This window comes from Podarcis gaigeae (genome assembly GCF_964106915.1).
Source record: "Podarcis gaigeae genome assembly, chromosome: 6".
NCBI classification, from domain to species: Eukaryota; Metazoa; Chordata; class Lepidosauria; order Squamata; family Lacertidae; genus Podarcis; species Podarcis gaigeae.
This window is the reverse complement of record NC_139682.1, coordinates 60,763,022-60,782,871: the sequence shown is the minus strand read 5'-3', so window position 1 is coordinate 60,782,871 and position 19,850 is coordinate 60,763,022. Positions and strand designations below refer to the sequence as shown.

General features: G+C 40.2%; 2 protein-coding genes across 18 annotated transcripts in view; one reads left to right on the top strand and one right to left on the bottom strand.

Annotated features, from left to right (window-relative positions):
• DOCK7 (dedicator of cytokinesis 7) overlaps positions 1 to 19,850 on the top strand; it is a 107,348-nt gene that overhangs the window by 45,341 nt on the left and 42,157 nt on the right. For all 17 annotated transcript variants that reach the window (XR_014565279.1, XM_083742815.1, XM_083742811.1 and 14 more), the window contains exons 15-20: positions 14,223 to 14,340; positions 15,315 to 15,385; positions 17,221 to 17,359; positions 18,298 to 18,399; positions 18,615 to 18,701; positions 18,873 to 19,104. Coding sequence is in view for 16 of the 17 variants with exons in the window: in XM_083742815.1 (XP_083598941.1) it covers positions 14,223 to 14,340; positions 15,315 to 15,385; positions 17,221 to 17,359; positions 18,298 to 18,399; positions 18,615 to 18,701; positions 18,873 to 19,104 (749 nt within the window). In the remaining variant the exon portion in view is untranslated. The remainder of the gene's footprint in view (positions 1 to 14,222; positions 14,341 to 15,314; positions 15,386 to 17,220; positions 17,360 to 18,297; positions 18,400 to 18,614; positions 18,702 to 18,872; positions 19,105 to 19,850) is intronic.
• Positions 1,775 to 12,148, bottom strand: ANGPTL3 (angiopoietin like 3). The gene is made up of 7 exons (XM_083742874.1): positions 11,509 to 12,148; positions 9,293 to 9,403; positions 8,570 to 8,681; positions 7,804 to 7,917; positions 7,159 to 7,254; positions 3,938 to 4,210; positions 1,775 to 2,009 (listed from the first exon to the last, which is right to left on the bottom strand). The coding sequence occupies exons 1-7, from the start codon at positions 11,995 to 11,997 to the stop codon at positions 1,825 to 1,827; spliced, it is 1,380 nt and encodes a 459-aa protein (XP_083599000.1). The 5' UTR covers positions 11,998 to 12,148; the 3' UTR covers positions 1,775 to 1,824.

The window sequence follows — 19,850 nt, the reverse complement described above, 5'->3', positions numbered from 1 at the left end:
TTTTTAGGGATTAGGGCAGAGGGATAATAATTGTGGTCAGCCAACCATCAGGGAGTGTGCAATAAATCAAGGCAGGTAAAAGTCTTCCCAAGGACACAGTGCTACCAAATAATATATGTATAATAGTCATGTAATCTTTACAGAGGGCCTTGTTATATAACTGGGATGAAAGATACTTTGCTTTTTCTTGGAGAGGTGGCGGGCCACTGAAGAGGGAAATCTATTTCTAAAAGTGATGGATCTGGATCCTTATTTACATTATATTACTAAAAAGTGAAAAATTCCTTATTATTAGAAATGGGTCATGAGTTTGCTAATGTAAATGATATCAGATTTGTTTATTCAGCAAATGTCTTTGAGCCAAGCAGAGGATCAGCGTAAAGATTTTCAAAGCTTTGAGGCCTGCAGCAGATCTAATATGAATTTGCAATATGACACTTCATTTAAGGTACTCCACAGCAGCTGTGAGAGATACTTTACTGTGTCTTCAGCAATGAAATTCAAAGGGTTAAATACTAGATTTCAAAAGAAGAAGAAGAAACAGACACAGCTACATGCCATGCATTAAGTGTAACATGTAAAAGAGAAACCAAACTTGACAGAAGTCCTCCCAACTACATGGTAGGAGGAAAGGGGAGAACACAACCCTAATACTTCGCTTGAGCTCATTTATTCTTGTCCACATGGCTTAGCTTGATGTGCAAGTGGTGTCATTTCCTTTCCCTTCTCTCAGCAGAGGCTAGTGCAAGGAATTGTGGGAGGCTACAGTCACCACAGTGGTGTCCTAAATTCTGGAGGGGTGAATGGCAGACATTATTCTATAGAGAAGAAGCTAAGGGGGTGCACTTTTCTATGTCACTAGGGTAGAAGCAGCTACTAGGCAGGAATCAAATTTTACACTCCACAGAATGGAGCAGATTTATTTTGTGCCATCCAGTTCAGTGGAATCTCTTATATAGGTAGAGGTGTGTATCAGCTATAGTAGGTCACAGGTGTTGTGTAGTAAAAAGCATGTCTGTTCTCGCTCATACAAACGACTTCAGCCTTCATTCAAAGACACAGGCCTTGCTCCCCCTAAGCTGTGAACTGCATTGCACCCTGTTTATTTCATTCCATAGAGATCCATGAAAGCTGTTGATTTGAACAGAGAACAGTGACATTTTCCTCTAAAGTGCAAAGCCTTCCCCCATGCCTATGGTGACATTGAGATCCATGGTAGTAGGTTATGATCCCCTAAATGTTTCCTGAAAGCAGTAGCTTCTTTTCTGCCATCAAAATGAAGTGGCTGAATTCTCTTCTATGGTGATACAGGCTGGGCCAGGCTACGAAAACCAGGTGGGCTGGTGAGCTGCTGTCCTGTGCATCATATTTCCTTTCTGCCCCAAGATTTCTCCTTGCCATGCTTCTTCCCTGCAATGTTGGCTTCTCCTGACTCCCTTGTAGTACAAGTTCTGCTGCTGAGAGAAAGGAGCAAAGGTAGAGAAGCTCAAGCCCTACCTGGGGCAAGCTTTTCCCTTCCCTTCTTCCTTCCCATTGGTATGGTAAACGTCTTCAGATATAGCTATCCTTAGGAAAGCTAAGGAAAGCTTGCTAGCCGTGGGTTTCTAGAACCAGCAACAATCCTAAAAAACTGGCTGCATTTGTCCGTTTCCATTACTCAGCCCATCGTTTGACCATACTGTGTTTTTGTATATGGTGGCCACAGAAACAAAATATAGCATTAAGGTACAATGGAATTCTTTCGCCTGAGTACTGAAAAGTGCCTTCACTTGGCTCTGACAAAGGTATAATGTGCTTTATTAGGTAGCCTCCAAATGGTGATGCTCAGTCAAAATTTTCAAAATCTGTAGAATGTATCATCAGTTTGGTTGATTTGATAAAATAGGGCCTTCCTTTCTGAGGCTTCCAATAGAGCACTCTCTTTTTCCTTTCCAGTTTTCCTCTTGAATTTGATTTGATATATTTTCCATTCAAGTTTGTTTCTTCACATGCCGTATGCCACCAGCCACCTGAAGATGAAATTATAAGCACCATTTAATTTATAGCAACAACACTGTAGTACAATCATATGGACTAAGGGTGTGGTTCATAGACCCCCTTTAGGCACCAGAAGGGGCTTCCATGTGTGGAGGAGGATTTCTCACATTTCTTCTCATGCCGTGTTTGATGTCACTTCTCAAAATCCTTGGTAGCATCAACAGTAGCTAGCTGCCTGGTATTAGGAGTTGCTTATCGGGAGGAAGGGAACTTGGAAGAACTGTACCTCTATGAAGCTTGTCGTACCATCCTCCAGATTGGGTCACAAATCCTCAATGTCCACCACCCCTCTCTCTAGGAACATAGGAAGCTGCCCTATGCTGAGTTGTCTACATTGGCATTGCCTCTCCAGTGTTTCAGTAGGAGATATTCTCAGCTCTACCTGGAGATGCCAGGGATTGAACCTGGTATCTTCTGCATACAATGGCCCCTGCCCCCACCTCCCTTTTTTAAAAAAGAAGTCATTCTATTTTAACTTAATTACCCAGTGTCAGATTTAAAAACCCCCACAGCACTCCTATCTATCTCAAACACTTATATTCTCTGTAAAACTGACACTCAGAAGTGAACTTTATACAGTTTCATAGTTATCTACATTTATTAGAGGAAGTAAAATAAATAGGATTGAACTGCAAATGAATTAAAATAACTTACTGATTCATGCTGCAAATTTGAATTTTCCACATTGGAGGGGGCAGAAAAGGGTATTTCAGAATAACATTTTTGCCCGGTTTATGGAAAAAGTGCATAGAATACCAGCACTTCTTGGGGATTTACTTAGAGGTGCTCTACAGGAAATCATGTCACTAGTTTGTTATTCCTGTGTGCTACGCGCTCTCTTTTTAGATCTTTGCCAGATCACTTCACTTTTTAGTTCTATTTCTGTTTCCTAAAATTCTGCCTGATGTTCAGTTAGGGACTAGAAATATATGGGAGAGAAACTCTAGAGCAAGGATGGGGCAACCTGTGCCACTGCAGATGTTGTTGGTCTCCAACACCCAGCATCCCAAGCCAGCATGGCCATTAGAGAGGATGGGAGTTACACCAACATCTGGAGGGCCACAGCTTATCCATCCTTGCTCTAGAGGGTGATTCACATGTTCAGAGATTGATGAGATGTAGCCTTCCAAGATAGTACAGAATGCATGTGGAAAATTACACAACTGGATACTCCTCCATATTAAATAGACATTTATAAAATACCATATTGGAGCAAAAAAGTTATAGTGTCTATGACATGCTAGCTTTCTGAGTGCAGATAAGTTTGTTTCTAAACATGATTGATCAATCAGATGTGCAGTCCCTCACCCAACATACCCAGTTGTTCTTCAGAATTTGGTTCTGGTTCCTAATGCTTCATTTTTCAGAACAGGGAATATATAAGTTTTGTAGACAAAGTTTCAGCTATATGTCAGGGAACTGCCATCGGAAGAACAGGTGGTAGAAAGGCTCCAGGAGAATAGGAGAGACTCTGCAGCAGAAGAGGGAACCAGTAGGGGGAGAGCAGGAGCTCAAAGGGAAAGGGAGTCGGAGGGGAGGCTCTGGGATACTTCCAGTGAGAACAGTGAGGAGGTAACAAGACCCCCTTTAGGAACCCCCACCCCTCGCCGGAAGCTGTCACGCAGAGAGTCCAGGAGGTGCATGTCCGTCAAACAGCTTTTATGTTGGAGTAAGTTCCGTAGACGCCCACTGTCGGATTCTACCAGCGACTGACGGAGTCATGCTTTGGGGGCTCCGTTAGAGACTCAGGTTGGCTGACCAGCCAAAACCTGGAGGGATCAAGCTTTACGCACAAGCAGCTCATTATCCCATCACACTATATCTTCCACAATGTATTTCTCTCCCCCCCCCCCCCGTTTATGAGAAAAACTAAAGCAGCAGCTTGTACAAAAAAGACTACCTGAATTGTTTTCTGGACAGTTGACTTTTCTTTCAGTGTTGCTGTTGTGATCTTTTGTAGAGAACTTCACTTCTTTCTGTTCAGGCAGAACATTAGGGATATTCCCAGTAATCCTGGAGAGAAGAGCAGTGTAGTCTGTTTCTGAACCTCCCATTGTGAATGTGTATTCAATATAACGTTGGTTAGCTCTTGAGTCTTCCAGCTCAATACGCAGGATGTGGTCTCCTTGGTTTACAATGGAATAGATCTTTTGTAGGCCCAGCCAAAATTCTCCTGAAAATACAAGTTGCACAGACCGAACTATTAGGGTAGGCTGATGGCAAGACATAAGCAAGTTAGAGTTACTAATTCAGTTAATTAAGCAGACAACCTGAGTCTTGGGAACCCTTGAACTTTTCCGATAATCTCTCTTGGAGATATCTCTTTTTTGTTTACAACTTTTAGATTATGCACTAATGATCAATTAAAACAGGAAACTAAAACTAAATATGAACGGAATGGAACTTTGCAGCTTGCCAGAGTCGGCCAGGGATAATGCAAGGCATACTTAACAAAAGTGTGGGAATGAATCTCTCTGATAAGTGAGGCGAGTGGCATATATAAAATTTAATTGCAGTGGAAATGGAGTGTCAGCCATGAGAAAGGAATGCACTCTTAATAGGCATTTAGGTAGTGTCATTTACCACAGCACATTTAAATTGAACATTCTAAGTGAATTACATGGAGTGCAAAACTAAGCATGTTTTCTTAGAAGTAAGTGCACATTGGATTCTACTTTTTAAAAATAGTTGTATTTTCTTCTACCTTTTTTCCGGAATAACTACATTAAGGCATTTTTTCACTAAAGTTGGGCCAATGGAGTCATTCCAAGTTGGCAAAGGTAAATGAGAGGACATTTGAGCAAGAAATAGCGGAAAAGATAAAATGTACCTTTTTAAAACAAACATGTTGTCAGGTCTGCCTCTAGATCCCAGCTATTTATGTTTCAGATTTCACCACCAGGCAAACTTTATACAATGTAATGATGTAATGATGAAATTTCAGTTTCAACTTTGATTTTGCTGCTGTGGGAAAGTATTATCAACTTTCTCCCCAAGTCAGCGTTTCTTAAAGCTCTGATTTCAAAAGTTTTGAAAACTTCACCTTATGAACACTTTTTTTTAAAAGGAAGATTCACTCTTGAACCACAGCTTGGCTTCCTGTGTCATGTGAACCAGGTGCTTGAACTTTATGTACGGGGCAGTATTTTTTAATGAAGACCATTATTGTAAAAAAAAATAATGCAAAATATCATATTGAGAACAATATTGTTGTGGGGACTTTCATACACCATAGACAATCCAATCTCATGTCATAAATGGAGCTACCATAGTTTCCAATTAATATAAGAAGGACTGAAAATTCCCATAACAAGCTATGGGAATGCCAAAACAATTTGTAGCTATTAGGAGGAAATGAAATTGCACAGAGATTGTTTGTGTCTTCAATGCAAATTATATAACACAGGTCCCAGCTGGGAGGAAATGGGGAGATGGCACTTAACAACTTTTTGAGCTAATCTACATGTGCAGTTTTTCCTTAAGAAGACCTTGTGATCGTTCAGACATTTTTGCAGTGTCGCACATGCTAAATTTATTTGGATTTCCCCTACCTCTCTTTGGAACAAACTGTCCATGAGTTCAAGTGAACTGCAAACCATCAAACTCATGGTGGGCCACATTTTGTGGAAATATTTTCTATGTAATGAATTTTAGGGCAGGGATGGGAAACCCCTGATCCTCCAGATGTTGCTGGATGATGTGTGGGACTGATGGGAGTTGGAATCCAGTAGCATTTGGTCGGAATCCAATAGCACTCTGGTTTAAGAAGAGAGTCTTTGATGTTAGACATGTCTGCTCAACATAGCAAATAACAGCTAGAAAACCCCATAATTTACTGATAACAGCATTTCCTTCACATCTCTAACATCCTGAGTTCAATCCTCAGGAGTTTTTAGTTACAAGGATCTTGGATGGCAATAGTAGGAAATGGATCTTTGCCTGAGACCTTGGAGAGCCATTGCTGGATGGGCCAGTGATTTGACTCTGTATTATTCAACTTCATGTAAGTAATAGAAGAATAGATGTTTTGAGACATCTCTAGATGCTAGGGGTGGAATTGAAGACCATGCTATTACAACTGTTCTGTAAGCGCAAACGTATCTGCATTCCAGGCAGAATCTCCCCTCTCCTCTGCTTGCACACTGTTCTGGGACTTCTCCTGTCCCCCCCCAGGAGATTGAGGAGGAGGAGGCCCATTGCACCATGAGTTCTTTCACTGGCTTCCACTAGTGCACCAGATTAGGCTCCAGGTGTATAAAATTGACTTTGCAGTCTTGAAATTATGGTTTTGCAAGTAATGATAATGAAGCCAATTAAACTACTTATGGTCCAAAATATTTCAGGACTTCACTATGTGATTTCAGGATAATTGCTAATATATGTTGCTCTCTGTCCTGGTGGCCAAACAGGGTTGCCACTTCAATTCTTGCCCTCCTTTAGCACCTCTGTAGAAGCAGCTTGGAACATACCTTTAGCAAAGTGTGCTGGATGATGTGTCTGTTAGCCTGCACCTTGGTGTCCCAAGTGGATGATTAACCAGTGCAAATAAGGGTGGTTTCTTTCTGCCTGGTCCTCTGATGGGATGATTGGCTGGTTAAGTTTAGAAACCAGGATTTTGTTTCAGCGGAAACCCATTGAGCTTTATGTTGACCCAGTGCTATTCATTGTGTGATATGCATGAAAACTGCCTGTTGTATCAGTCACTACATGGCAACTTTTTTACTGTATAATATGAAGTTTAATTCTAATATGCTGTAAGGGTTCTTGAGTATTTTCTGGCCTCATTTGGTCCAATATTTTCCGCAAAAAACATTGAGATATAGAAATATCTTTTTGTCTGCATTGCTGTGTTTACAGATCTTTAGTACTTTAATACAGTATTTTAGACACCTAAAAAGTACCTCCTTCTCCTTCACTGTGCACCAATTCATACCAAAACAATGGGGGTGAAGAAAGCTAACCTGTTTAAAACACGCCCAAAATAGCAAATGTGAATCATCCCTTATTCTCCCAATAGGTATTTTTCACTTACTTTAATGTGTTGATGTTTGCATAAACAGTCAACTACTATTTTAGCACATAAAAATACTTATTTAGGGAAATGTAAGAGAATGTATTTACCATCCAGGTTGCCGAATCCATTCATATAGTTCTCCCAGGTTTGGTTGAAATCTAGTGATCCATCAGATCTGTTTTGAATAACTGTCCATGCACTTTCTGTGTATGAAAAAAGATAAATAAACTATAAATACTACCTGCTTTATTGCCCCCCCCCCCCAGTTTTGGACTGCAGCAAACATAGGCCCAGTTCATATTGTGTCCCCCATGAATGCTTTTTAATGCAGTTAAATATAGAAAAAAAGGTGTGCACATGCGCGCAAACACAATATTTTTAAAGTATTCATTGAATTTACTCCCATGGGAATTTTCATGCATGGGTGTGAAAGTTGTCCATGCCATTTGTCCACTGCTGGAAGAGGTTTAGTTGTGATGATTGTTTAGTTGTGGCATCCTCATCTGACCCAGTTGGAACATAAATAATTGATCCTACTGACTGCACCATTTTTTTATTTGGTAATCCTAGTTAACTATTGACCAACTATAGTTAAACTGATACTGAGCTAGATGGGCCAATAGTCTGACTCAATATAAGGTAACTTCCTATGTTTCACTAATGGAACACTTAACATCATTCAGGGCAGAAAATGAAGTCCATAATGATTTTTAGCAGGAGAATTAGATGGTCCCTGGTGTAGCTGGACTTACCTGCTTTGATTTCACAGTAGACATTAAAAGCCTCAGATCCTCTGGGCTTAATAGAATAAATGCCACTAGATCTTTCACCTCTGCTGTATATCCACATGCAATCAGTAGCATTTCCTAAGAACAACAAGATTTTAAAAGTTACAAATGCATGACTAAAGTTGTTCGGGGTGAGTTTAAGGCACACTGAAATGCACTCAGTATTGTGGCAGGGACTTGGGTGATGATATTGTATTAAAGAATGCTGTGAATCATTCCTTTGATTGTTATTATTTTTAATATGTCACATTATCACATCCAGTTGGTGAGTGCTGACAAAATGGTAAACAAAATGGCTGCTGAGAAACAAGAAGGAAGTATTGGCATGCTGGGGGAAAACTTGTGGCTTGCAGAAATAAGCTTTTAAAAATAAAACAAACCTAAATGGACAAATGCCATCAAAGCAGCCAAATGAGCATGTTCGTTAACAACAGAATGAACAGCGACAGTTGAAAAAATAATTGAGTGGGGAGGAGAAAGAGTAGAATGTCCTACTTGTAGGAAATGGATGACTGGAAGCTTGCATAGGAGCTTTCCTTTTTCGGAGGGAGGATACACTGCAACATGTTGTGGAAGGCCACACTTGATTTTCCAACAACAGTAATAAAGAGAATTTAACAGTGTGGCATTCAAAGATGTATACCCATAGAAAAATGTATACTAGAACAGTGTTCACAGATGACAGTGTACACAAGGATTACTTGTTTCCTTCTTCCACAGGGGCAGTTACCTTTGTAATCTTGAACTTTAGCTGTTGTATTAAGTTTAGTTTGCCTTGTTTCATTTTCTTCTCTCGAGGGGAATAAAGTCTGTGTGTTGTCTTGAAAACCAGGGCTGCTTAGCTGGGGGGCAGAGAATTATTATTAGTAGTAGTAGTAGTAGTCTGTTTTTTGTTAATAAAGTTCATCATTCATCTACTGATATTTTGGAGCTCAGGTATATTGAGATAACAAAATGGGGAGAAGTGGTTTACTGATGGTAGAGACCTCTTATCTTTACAAGAGAATTCCTGAGAATGAAGCATTCCCCCTCCCCAGTACCTTTCTACAGTCATGTGTGGGGCGTGCCCAATTTCTTTTACCACAAGAGTGGTAAAGATCGTTAGCTGAAGAAGGTGTTTTTGAAATTTTTCAAGTTGAAATACAACAAGGAAATGTTATTTTTCCATTCCAATCCTGGAGCTACATTGGGAATACACAGCGAAGACACATAGTGTCCACAAATTATCTTAGAGCATGATGGAAATGTATTGAAATTATTAAATCATCGTGTAAGATGCGTTATTCCCTGTCCACTTTGCTATTTATTCAGTAGTTTGTACTTTTTCCATTAGTTCTTTATTTCTCCCAATTTCTGCACTCTTTACCTCTTTCTCAGTTCCCAGCTGTCTCAAAAATCACCTAATGTCCCCGAAAACATTTGGAGGAGGACATTGGTAAAGCAGCAATGTTACCTTCTCTTCCAGGTCTTCTATTTGTTCTTGTTGTTTGCCAATTTGAACATGCTGCGCTTGAACTCTTTTGAGAAGGGATCTGAGGTGGTTGTCCTGCTGCTCGACGAAGTTCTGCATGGAGAACATAAACAGTGGCTTGGTTTCAAAGGACCATGAAATAGAAGGAGAAAATTTAATAGTGCAGGTCCATGAACTCTTGATCAAGCTCTGGCTGATGTATTTCAATGTGGAGTCAGTGTTTACAGCATGAGAAATATGCAGAGAACAGAGGATCCAGGCCAGGGATAGGGAATTTGTGGCCTTCCAGATTTTGGTGGACTACAACTTGCAGGAGGCTTTCTGCTAGGAGAAGGGCACCTTTCAGTGCAAGCCAATTTCACCAAAGGCTGTTGTCTTACCATGCTAAACAGAAGTAGAAGGTATATCCTCAATCTTATTTGGAGGGATGGTTTTGTATAGTCAAATCATGCAACAATCCTGTTTTGCTTCATAATCTATGGATCCTGTACTCTGCCCTAAAAAAGCAATGGATTAAGAGCTGGTTTCTTGGAACTGAAGCAAAGCTGCTGTCTGGTGACTGGGACTTGCTTTTATTATCTTTTTTGGCATCCCACCCCATCTCACCCCCTGGACTTGCTTTTATTATCTGTTTTGGCATCCCACCCCATCTCACCCCCTAAAAAAGCAGTCATTTAGCTGGAAAGGACCTTTGATATCCAAAGGGAAGTTTAAGGAATTCAGTCTTTGAGAATCCCAGTACAAATACACCTGATGCACCCTTCTTGTACTGGTGTGTACACCACTGCTGGCCATCATGGAGAAACTCTTAATTCATTCCTACCCTTTGAGTCCTGATTGTCTTCTATTTCCTTTCCCCTGGCTGGCTGGCTGAATTCATAAGCCACTTCCTTCTACTTCAGCAACAACTCATACAAACCTGACCATCTTGTACAAAGTTACTCAGTGAACTGTCATCAGAGAGGCCCTGCTCCATCTGCTCTTAGTAGTTTTGCCATATCTTGGAGACATCCTGCCCCAAAAATGTATGCTTTGTGCTTGTGCTTTTATTGTTTGGGCAGCAGCTGAACACCATTTCATTTTTCTAGGCTTTTTGCTTAGATTATTTCATGATCTTTTGCCGCTTTGCTGATGTTGCTTTTGGCACTTGGTTGATACATTATCAATTGCAGCTAAGTTACTCGTTGTGTTGATTGTGGAATTATTATTTTTAAAACAGCAGTCTGTTTTAAATTTTGTAAGGACAAGCTGTGAAAAGTACAAATATTTTAAAATAAATGAGCCTTTCCTATGTCATAGTCTTACGTTATGAAAGGGAAGCGGTTCCAGCCACCCAGGGTACTCTGATTATCCTCCTTTATGGACTGTCCAGAAAAAAAATTCTAGGTGCAAAAGCATATGGCTTACATGTTTAGAACACTGACCATCCCTGGCTTTTGTTAAAATAATTCATCTTCTTGTGGTTGCTTTTTGGTAAAGCACAGAGCATACGTGAGCCATTTTTTTGTTCTCTAGATATTCCGTGGATTAAATTAGGAACAAATTTACAGTAAAGAACCAGTTGTTACTTTCTTGATAACCACGTTCATTTCATTCCTCAAAATGCAGTGATGTGGCTTTCCTGGAAATGTTTGAAGTGGAAAACATTCCTGTGCATAAACAAGGGCAGTTTGCACTGGAAAATGTTTGCACTGTAAAGCCCAGCCAGATGGGTGGGGTATAAATAAGAAAATGATTATCATCATAGCAGGGGTATCCAACATGGTGCCTGCAGATATTGTTGGTCTCCTAACTGCCATCAGCCCCAGCAAGCATAGCCAGTAGTCAAGGTGATGTCTAGCAACATCTGGAGAGTACTGCTCTAAGGCATCAGAACATTTTCCTATACTGTACTGTACAATTTGTACCTGAACACAAATTGACCTGATTTGCAAAGGATGTTTTGGCTATTCCTTCCCCAAAGAGTGATCTAATTTAGCATCTTAATTTTTTAAAACGTTTTAGCATCTTAATTTTACTTATCACTGGAAACAAAGTGAAACTGTATGAAACAGCTGCTAGATAAAGTATATTTTACATCACTGATATTAGTGCAACAAGGTCATAATTTACTTTGGAGCTTTGGATTCCATCAGTAGCCTGGAAACCATTTCAGGTAACTTTGGCAATATTAAATCTATTCCATACCTGCTACTTACTTTAAGTGATGCAATTTCGTCAGGCTCCTGATTTTCAATCTGGGTCTGAAACAATTTGCTTATTTTTTCTTCCAGCTTCCCTACTTTATCCTGAAGTTGAATCTTCTCCTGTGAAAGTATTTCTATCTTGGAATTCAGCTCCACAGAGATGTTCCTTATCTCTTCGTTATTGACTTGCAACATAGAAGTAGTGTTTTTTAGCTGTTCCTCGTCTTCTTTTATCTCATTGGCTTGTTTCGAGATCTCATTAAAAGATTGGTCAAAAAGGTGAAGTTTCTGAAAGATATCATCCATCTGGCCTTTGGTCTTGATGGCAAAGTCTTTAAGGCCACGCCCAAGCTGGAGCAGCCCGTTGGCTAGTAATTGCACATCATGTAGCATAGCAAACCTTGGCTCAGGAGATTCTGGTACAAAGGAAAACTCATCTCCATCTAGTCTTGTTGCAGCAACTAGAGAAATTATGAAGAGTAATACTAGTATTATTTTCATTTTCTTTCTGCTTATGATAGCCTTTGGAGAAGAAAATCTTTTCCAAGCTGCTGTTAGCCTTTCTATGTGATAGTCCTTGCAACTTAGTTTGCCTATAAATATGTGCTGCTCAGACCTGAAAAGTCAAGTTGAGGTAGTTGATCATTAAACTTAAATGAGTGTAACCTGTGTCCTCGTTAGGCTTTTTGGACATCGAAACAGACAAACCTACCTGACTAGCCATTTATGATGGGGACTTTTTTTTTATCAGCTGTGAGGAGAGATCAGCTGGAGGCAGTACTTAAGTGGTGAGGCTTCTAGTCAGTGAGTACCTAGCCCTCCTATAAAATTTGACCTGTTGCTCAAGGACCTTGCTGAGACAACTTGTATGTTTTGGCCTCAGCTATAGGAGTACTGTACCTCCACTTTGATCTCCTTCAAGGATGCATAGCCTTCTTTTGCCTTGGCTGCTGGGGGAGCCTGGGACTTCTGATCTTTCCTTGCTTGGCCCATCATTCCTTCTTGGTGGTTGGCATCCGTGTGGATCATAATAAAGGCTGAAAAGGGAGAGTATATGCAAATTAAGAAGGGGGCCACCATGTTATTCAAACAAAAATGATTTCCTCCATACCCCAAAGTGGATATAAAGCTGTAAGGGATTTATAAGACTCTGAAAAGTTCATGTGTAGGAGTACACTATAAGAAGGTCAGACCTATTACAAAATATACCATGCACTGGCAGAATGCTATATGAAGAGTGTAGGGTTTTAAAGAGATAATTCACTGCAAAGACAAGGACAGAGACATAGCCTGGAAGGGAGAAAGAAGATCACTTCCAGGATCGTCACGAGAAAGTATGATGGCATTTGTCCTATTGGATGCAAGTTGTGGGGTTTTAACTCTTCATTTCTTTTCCTCTTGCAACACTGTCAACCCCGGGCCGGGATTCTGTTTGCTGAGCTTTTTAAAGCAAATAGATGCATGTTGAACAGAAGGAGAAACTTTTAACCTTCTAACCAAAACAGTTTCGCTTTGGATAGAAAGGTTCCTCACCTGTACTTAAGAGAAAATATCACCAAAGAAGAGTGCAAAGGGCATAAGTCCTTTTTTTTTTTTTAATGGCCAGTACCAATATGAGTCCCCAGAAGAACACTGTTCTTAATATAGGGATCACACAGCTTGGCTTCGCAAATACATTTAAATCCCTCTCTTAAGCTACTAATAACACTTAATGAAAGTTTTATGAGAAAAGAACATTTTAAAGTAAATTTTCATATCCATTTTTATTTGAAAAAGCACGTTGAGGAGCAAATGTATTCATGCCAGAATGAGGTAATTTAGGAGAGCCACAAAAAAGGAGGAAAAAGAAGTATTTCAGCAGCCGCCTGCAGAAATAATAAAGAGAACATTGATTAAGCCAGATGACCAATGGGGATGAAATTCCGGCGCTTAATTCAGCATGAAGGTCTTCCTTTGAAACAGAAAGAATGCCCTATCTGCTCACTTCAGCTTGCTGCAGTGTATGGAATGCAGAAAGATAATGTGACTCTGTAGTCCACCATTCTGTGTAGCAAAATCTATTGGGTTTGATTTGAAGGTATGTCTGCTACTGACAACAGAAGGTTCCTTCCTCTGACAGAGGGAGATTCTGTCTGTTTGGAGAATATGAGCCATTGGAAGCAACCCATTGAGAATGGAGTGTCGTGGTGAGTCAGGGAAGTTGTGGCTCAGTGGAATATGGAATATGGCAAGTGTAGGCAAACTCGGCCCTCCAGATGTTTTGGGACTACAACTCCCAACATCCCTGACCACTGGTCCTGTTAGCTAGGGATGATGGAAGTCCCAAAACATCTGGAGGGCAAAGTTTGCCTATGCCTTGAATATAGTATATGCCAAACCATTGGTGGAGGATCTGTAGCAAGTGACCCAGTGAAGCCAAATGGTAAAACGTAGATGCGTCATGTCAAAATGGGCAAAGATATATTGAGAAATAATGCATTCTGACTCTCGTTTTCCTTTCCTGTTTGCAGGCTACTTCTCTTACATGATTTCTCTTTGCATTTTTTATGTTTCAGAAGTATAAGAAAGCAGGCAGAAAAGATGCAATAATGTGCATCGTTGGCCTCCCACAACACACTGCTACATTGCTCCAATAGTTTATAACTGATGCCCAAGACACTTTGGTATATCTTCATTATTGTATGATGCAGTATTCATTATGTAATATTCATTTATTTTTTTTACAGAAACCTTCTGTATGTCTATCCTCAAAGCCTTAACTTTGCCAACCGTCAAGGATCTGCTCGGAACATCACTGTAAAAGTCCAATTTATGTTTGGAGAGGATCCAAGTAACGCAATGCCGGTATGGGGTGTGTGTGTGTGTGTGTGTGTGTGTGTTTGCTTTTGACTTTGGTGCCTCAATTGTTTTTCATGTGTTGGATGTGTGGTACATGTGGTGTTCTGTGGATCTAGCCTGAGTAGTCTGCTTTGGACTCAGTGTTGCTTCCTATCCTTTCTGCAAGCCCAACAGAAATATAGCATAGTTTATATTAAATTTAAATATTTATGACATGTTATTTTATGACATGTTGTTTCCTCTAATTTATTTACTATTTGAATAAATTTATACCCCACTTTTTTAGAAGTCTTCTCTACAAAGTGGCTTCCACAGCATCTAAGATTGTTTTACACACATTAGAATATACAAATAAAATATAAGAATTGGAGAAACATATGCTCCATGCATTTCAAATGAGAAAAGCAGCATTAAAATCCAAGGACCCACAACACAAAATCCTCAAGACAGTGTTACCCACTAACAGCTGGTGAGGAAAGAGCTGTCTTCAAAGGTCTTTTATACATTGTAAAGGACCCTCAACTAGACAGTCTCACAATTGAGTGGCCATTGCTGAGAAAACTCCTTTATGGAGAGCCACAATCATGAGGCCCTACGCAAGCCTAATCTAAGCTTTCAAACTTCATGGTGCATTTGGGCTTGTGCTTATGTAGTTCTTGCCATTTCTTTTCTACGATGCTCATACAACCAACATTGCTTAATGTGCAGCAGAGAAATGGATCCCCTCTCTTATGAAATTGTAGCAACCATCATTCCAGCCAAATCACCTCCTGCCCAATTTCTGTTTGTAATCATTGTGTAAATTGACGTGCATCACAATTATATAAAATGTAGTCTTACCAGGAGAGGTTCTGGTGTTCATTTTGCCTTGGCAAAATTCACCGACATTTCAATGATGTTGGTAAAGGCTCTAGGCTCTTAGCCTAACTTCTAGAACTCAAAAGCAATGTTAAATTGTCTTGTTTTATTTCCTTTTGCAGGTAATATTTGGAAAATCCAGCTGTGCTGAATTTTCAAAAGAAGCATATACAGCTGTTGTGTATCATAACAGGTAAAATGCAAAAGACGTCATGTGGCACTATGTGCATAATGCAATTAAAATTGGAAGCAAGACAGTAGTGGTTACAACAGTGTACCAATAGCTAGGTGTATGGTGCTTTTAAGTATAAAGCAAAACAGTGATGAAGGCCTTGATGATTCTGCAGTCCTCTTGGTCCGTGGACAATGTAATGTGGGATACATACATATAGTCAACCCGTACCATATGGAGATGCCATTTTTTGATAATGGTTTTGTCACTATGTGTATTGATCCTTTGATTGGCAGCTGATGCAAAGCATGGCATTTAGACTTCTTTAAGAATCCTATGGGGAGCATGGCATGTCAAGTACATGAACACTGCATCAGCCTTTATGTAGGATTTTTTTCTCAGGTGCTCTCCGTTTCATGAAACCAACCACCACCATGGCACTAATGCTTTCGCTGTGTTGTTTGTAAACATACGCTATGTCTAAATACAGAAAATCTAGCCCTTATGATGGTGTATATATATAAACTTTTATAATATGAGTATTGTACTATCATGCACAATATATTTTGGATGAAGAATCTGACATTGAAATTTATGCTTTGGAATGACAAATTCAAAAAGTCCTGGCAACAGATAACCTTGCAATATGGTCTGTCTTTCAAAAGGCACTGAGCTTGCTTGTTTGTTTATTTATTGAATCAGATACTCAGTACATCTAAAAATTAAATCCTGCAATTGGTAGACATTCCATTCATAAATGGAACTTGACCCAATACTCAGTTTATTTGGGTTTAAAGTTTATTTAGTTTGTGAGGAATATTTTTTTCTTGTAATTATGTCCGGAATTTTTGTCTTCCTCTTCAAGCTATTAATAGTGGAATATATTGGATGGAGCCCAATGAAGGGTAAAAGTGGTTTAGGACTGAGGCCAAAGTGCCCAAATCCTATTAAGGTTTAAAGTGTCCAAATCTCATTTATATGTTATTTGGCTTTTTCAGGGATTTGTCATTCTTTTGACTTTTAAATCACATGCAGCTTGATCCTCGTGGCATGCCAAGTATTCTAGCAAAGCACTTAGAAAAAGGGTCAATAAATTTTGGCTGGTTTAGGTAGGCAGGGCTTGATCAGCCAGCAAAAATTGGAGGATCCCAGGACCCTGTCCCTCCCCACTGGGAGCAGGGGAGGGCTTCAAAGGTGCTCATCTGCACAATGTGAGACTGGCTCGGCTCCAATAAGAGTTTGGGTTCATCTATTTTGCACTGCATTTCTGAACATTTACACTGTCTCCAAAGTGGTGTTCATCACATACAAGGTCAGCTCTCTTCCTTGAGCTCGTAGCTGATGCTGTTGGGGAGCAGGGCAAGGAATTTTCCAGAGTGCTGTGATATGTTTTGAAGGTGCTCAAAGCACTTCTGATCTTCGCTGAGTCATGAGTACATTTATCTTACTGTAAAGTACCGTAGTGGTTTACCGTTTCTCAGGCTTTCTAAGGCTTGCTACAGGCTTCTCAGGCTTGCTACAGGCTTGTCTGTAACTTGCTAAGAGAGAACAAACAGGCCATTAAATATTTAAAGAATAGCATCCCTGTATCATTAAACCAAGATTTGATCATGCAAATTTGCCTCTTATCTTAGAAATGCTAAATTCACCTGAAGGTCTTATAGAATTTGGTTTTCTGGAATTAGGGAACTAAGCGGGAATTATAAATTCTTCTTTTTTTCTTTATGCTTCTCACATCAGAAGATTCTATTTAAATGCAGAAGAGCAGCAGGCAGTTAAGCATGGGTGTATTCTAGGCTTCAAAGGAGGCTTCAAAAGCTTTATACTTACAGATGAATTTTTTTATCTCAAAACAGATCTCCTGATTTTCACGAAGAAATCAAGATTAAACTCCCTGCTACTTTAACTGACCACCACCACCTGCTTTTCACTTTTTATCATGTCAGTTGCCAACAAAAACAAAATACTCCTCTGGAGACGCCTGTTGGATACACGGTAAAAGCACACAGAGAAACAAACCATTTATCCCACAAATCCTCTCTCTCCCTTTTACTCCCCACTCCTTTCATTTTTCATCTGGGAGCAGAAAGGGAGGAGGAGAGCCACAGAATTTTTTTATTTTGCTTGGTTCAGGTTATTTCTGTATTCTAGTAATTTCTGACTCTTTGATGTCACTGAGATCTCAGCATCATGTGACAAGGTTGAAAGTGACCACCCACTGTGGGAACAAGAACAGAGACAAGCTGGCAGTGGACAGAAAGATATATTCTTGTGGACCACAAATAATACAATTTGGGTTTATTCTGAGTTTTGTTCTATAAAAATGAACCTTTGTGTTCCCACTTTAGTTTGAAGCGTTCCTTTCATGCTTTCCATTTTTTAGTCTTATATTTCCCTCTGCCTCTTCCTTTTAGAGCAGCGGTAGGGAACCTGTTTCAAACCAAGGGCCACGTTACCTCATGGCCAGCCTTCTGGGGGGTGCATGCATGGGGCAGGTGGGGCCAGGGCCAAATGTTTCTGCAGCAACAGATGTTTCTTGCCTTTGTCCAGTAGACTCCATTCCAGCCCAGCAAAAATCAGAGCACCATACAGGCATTATCACCGTTCAGAGACTAATACGAGCAAGGCAAAGGCACTTAAGAAGGATGCAGGGCAGGGCCAGTGAGGGGCACTGCCTGGGGAAAGGGGGCGTGGCCTGGGGAGAACCTGGAGGCCTCTGGGGTTGTGGCCTGCAACCCTGTTTTGAAGTAAGAATTGGAGCATATACCACTCAACACAAAGTCCATACACTCTTGAACGCAAATCCTTGTGATTCTGATAGTGTGTTGTTCTTAGCCTGTACCTTCAGATAAGTTTTATTATTATTACGTTGGATGAATTGGACATACCCTGTGTACAAATGAGATATTTTGCCTTCTTCCCCCCGTTAACAGTGGATACCAATGCTTCAGAATGGACGCTTGAAAACCGGTCAGTTCCTTCTCCCTGTTTCGCTAGAGAAACCACCTCAGGCATACTCTGTGCTCTCTCCAGAGGTCAGTAGTTCCTTGCGCTAATGACAATTTAAGCAGTAGGCATCTGAAATATTCTGACTCCTTACTTAGACAGCAAGCTTTAAAAGATGTTCATATCTTCCATGTCTAATATTGAATGGAGTGCCTGCTTTTGCTAGACCTATCTGTAATTGATTTTTCTGCTTTGTAATCAGACTCCTGAATGCTTTTATTATTTGCTTCCTCCCCACCCTCAGGTGCCGCTGCCTGGAATGAAGTGGGTAGATAACCATAAGGGAGTTTTTAATGTAGAAATAGTTGCTGTGTCATCTATTCATACACAGGTATGTATTCATAGCAGTCCCTACCTGAGAAAGGCTTGAATCCAATCTAGATATAATTTCTCCTATCTCTCTCACTTACAGAGAAATGTATTTTTTGTTTAGACAAAGGATATAATTCGCTTTTGAAGTAACATGACTTAGTATATTTTGTTGGGACTTTTGTTTATACAGGACCCTTACCTTGACAAGTTCTTTGCCCTTGTTCATGCCCTGGATGAACACATGTTCCCTGTGCGGATAGGCGACATGAGAATTATGGAAAACAACTTGGAGAATGAACTGAAGAGCAGCATTTCGGCACTGAATTCCTCTCAGCTGGAGCCTGTGGTGCGATTTCTCCATCTCTTGCTTGACAAACTGATCCTCTTGGTTGTACGACCTCCTATCATTGCTGGCCAAATAGGTATTTTATTTATGCTTGGGTTTTTAAAAAACATGATAGACCTTGGAGCGAACCCTCCCTGCTGCATTAATTCATTCACACTTTAAACTGCCATAATCACATGTAGCCCTTTTGTTCTTCATGGACATGTTCAAGGATGCTTTCATTGTTCACCTGTAACATTTGGGGGCCATCATTGATTGGAAGTCTCGATGAATGGAATTAGGAGATGTTTGGAGTTCACCATGTGTGTGTTTCTGTGTTACTCTCAATAGAGTACGCCAGAGCTGGCTTGACGTTCAGTGCCTTTTCCTTTGTACTGTAGTGCGGATAATTGAAATTACTATGAAGTCATCCCAGGGACAACAGTGTATTATATTTGGCCAGTTATGATACATGTAACATTTCCCCATCCATCTCAATACCTTTTCATATGTATCACATATGTATGCTTGTTAGCTGTGGTAGAGGATTGAAATGGAAGGGAGCTAAACATTTTGACTGCGACAGTTAGTGATTTCCAGTTGGTGTCCTTTGATCAGTGGGGGTGTCCATTAATGGATGAGGAGGAGAAGCGATTTCTTTCCTTTTGCCACTCCTAGCACCTTAAAAAAATTCAGCTTCAGGCAGTTGAGAGATCTTCCAGAACAGGGTGGAAGGTGGAATGGGGGGAAGTGTAGGGGGAAGGAAGAAATGGCAAAAAATATCTCTCTTTCTATTCCGTTAGCAAACACCTCTGCTGCATCTAAAACCTTTTTGTGACCACA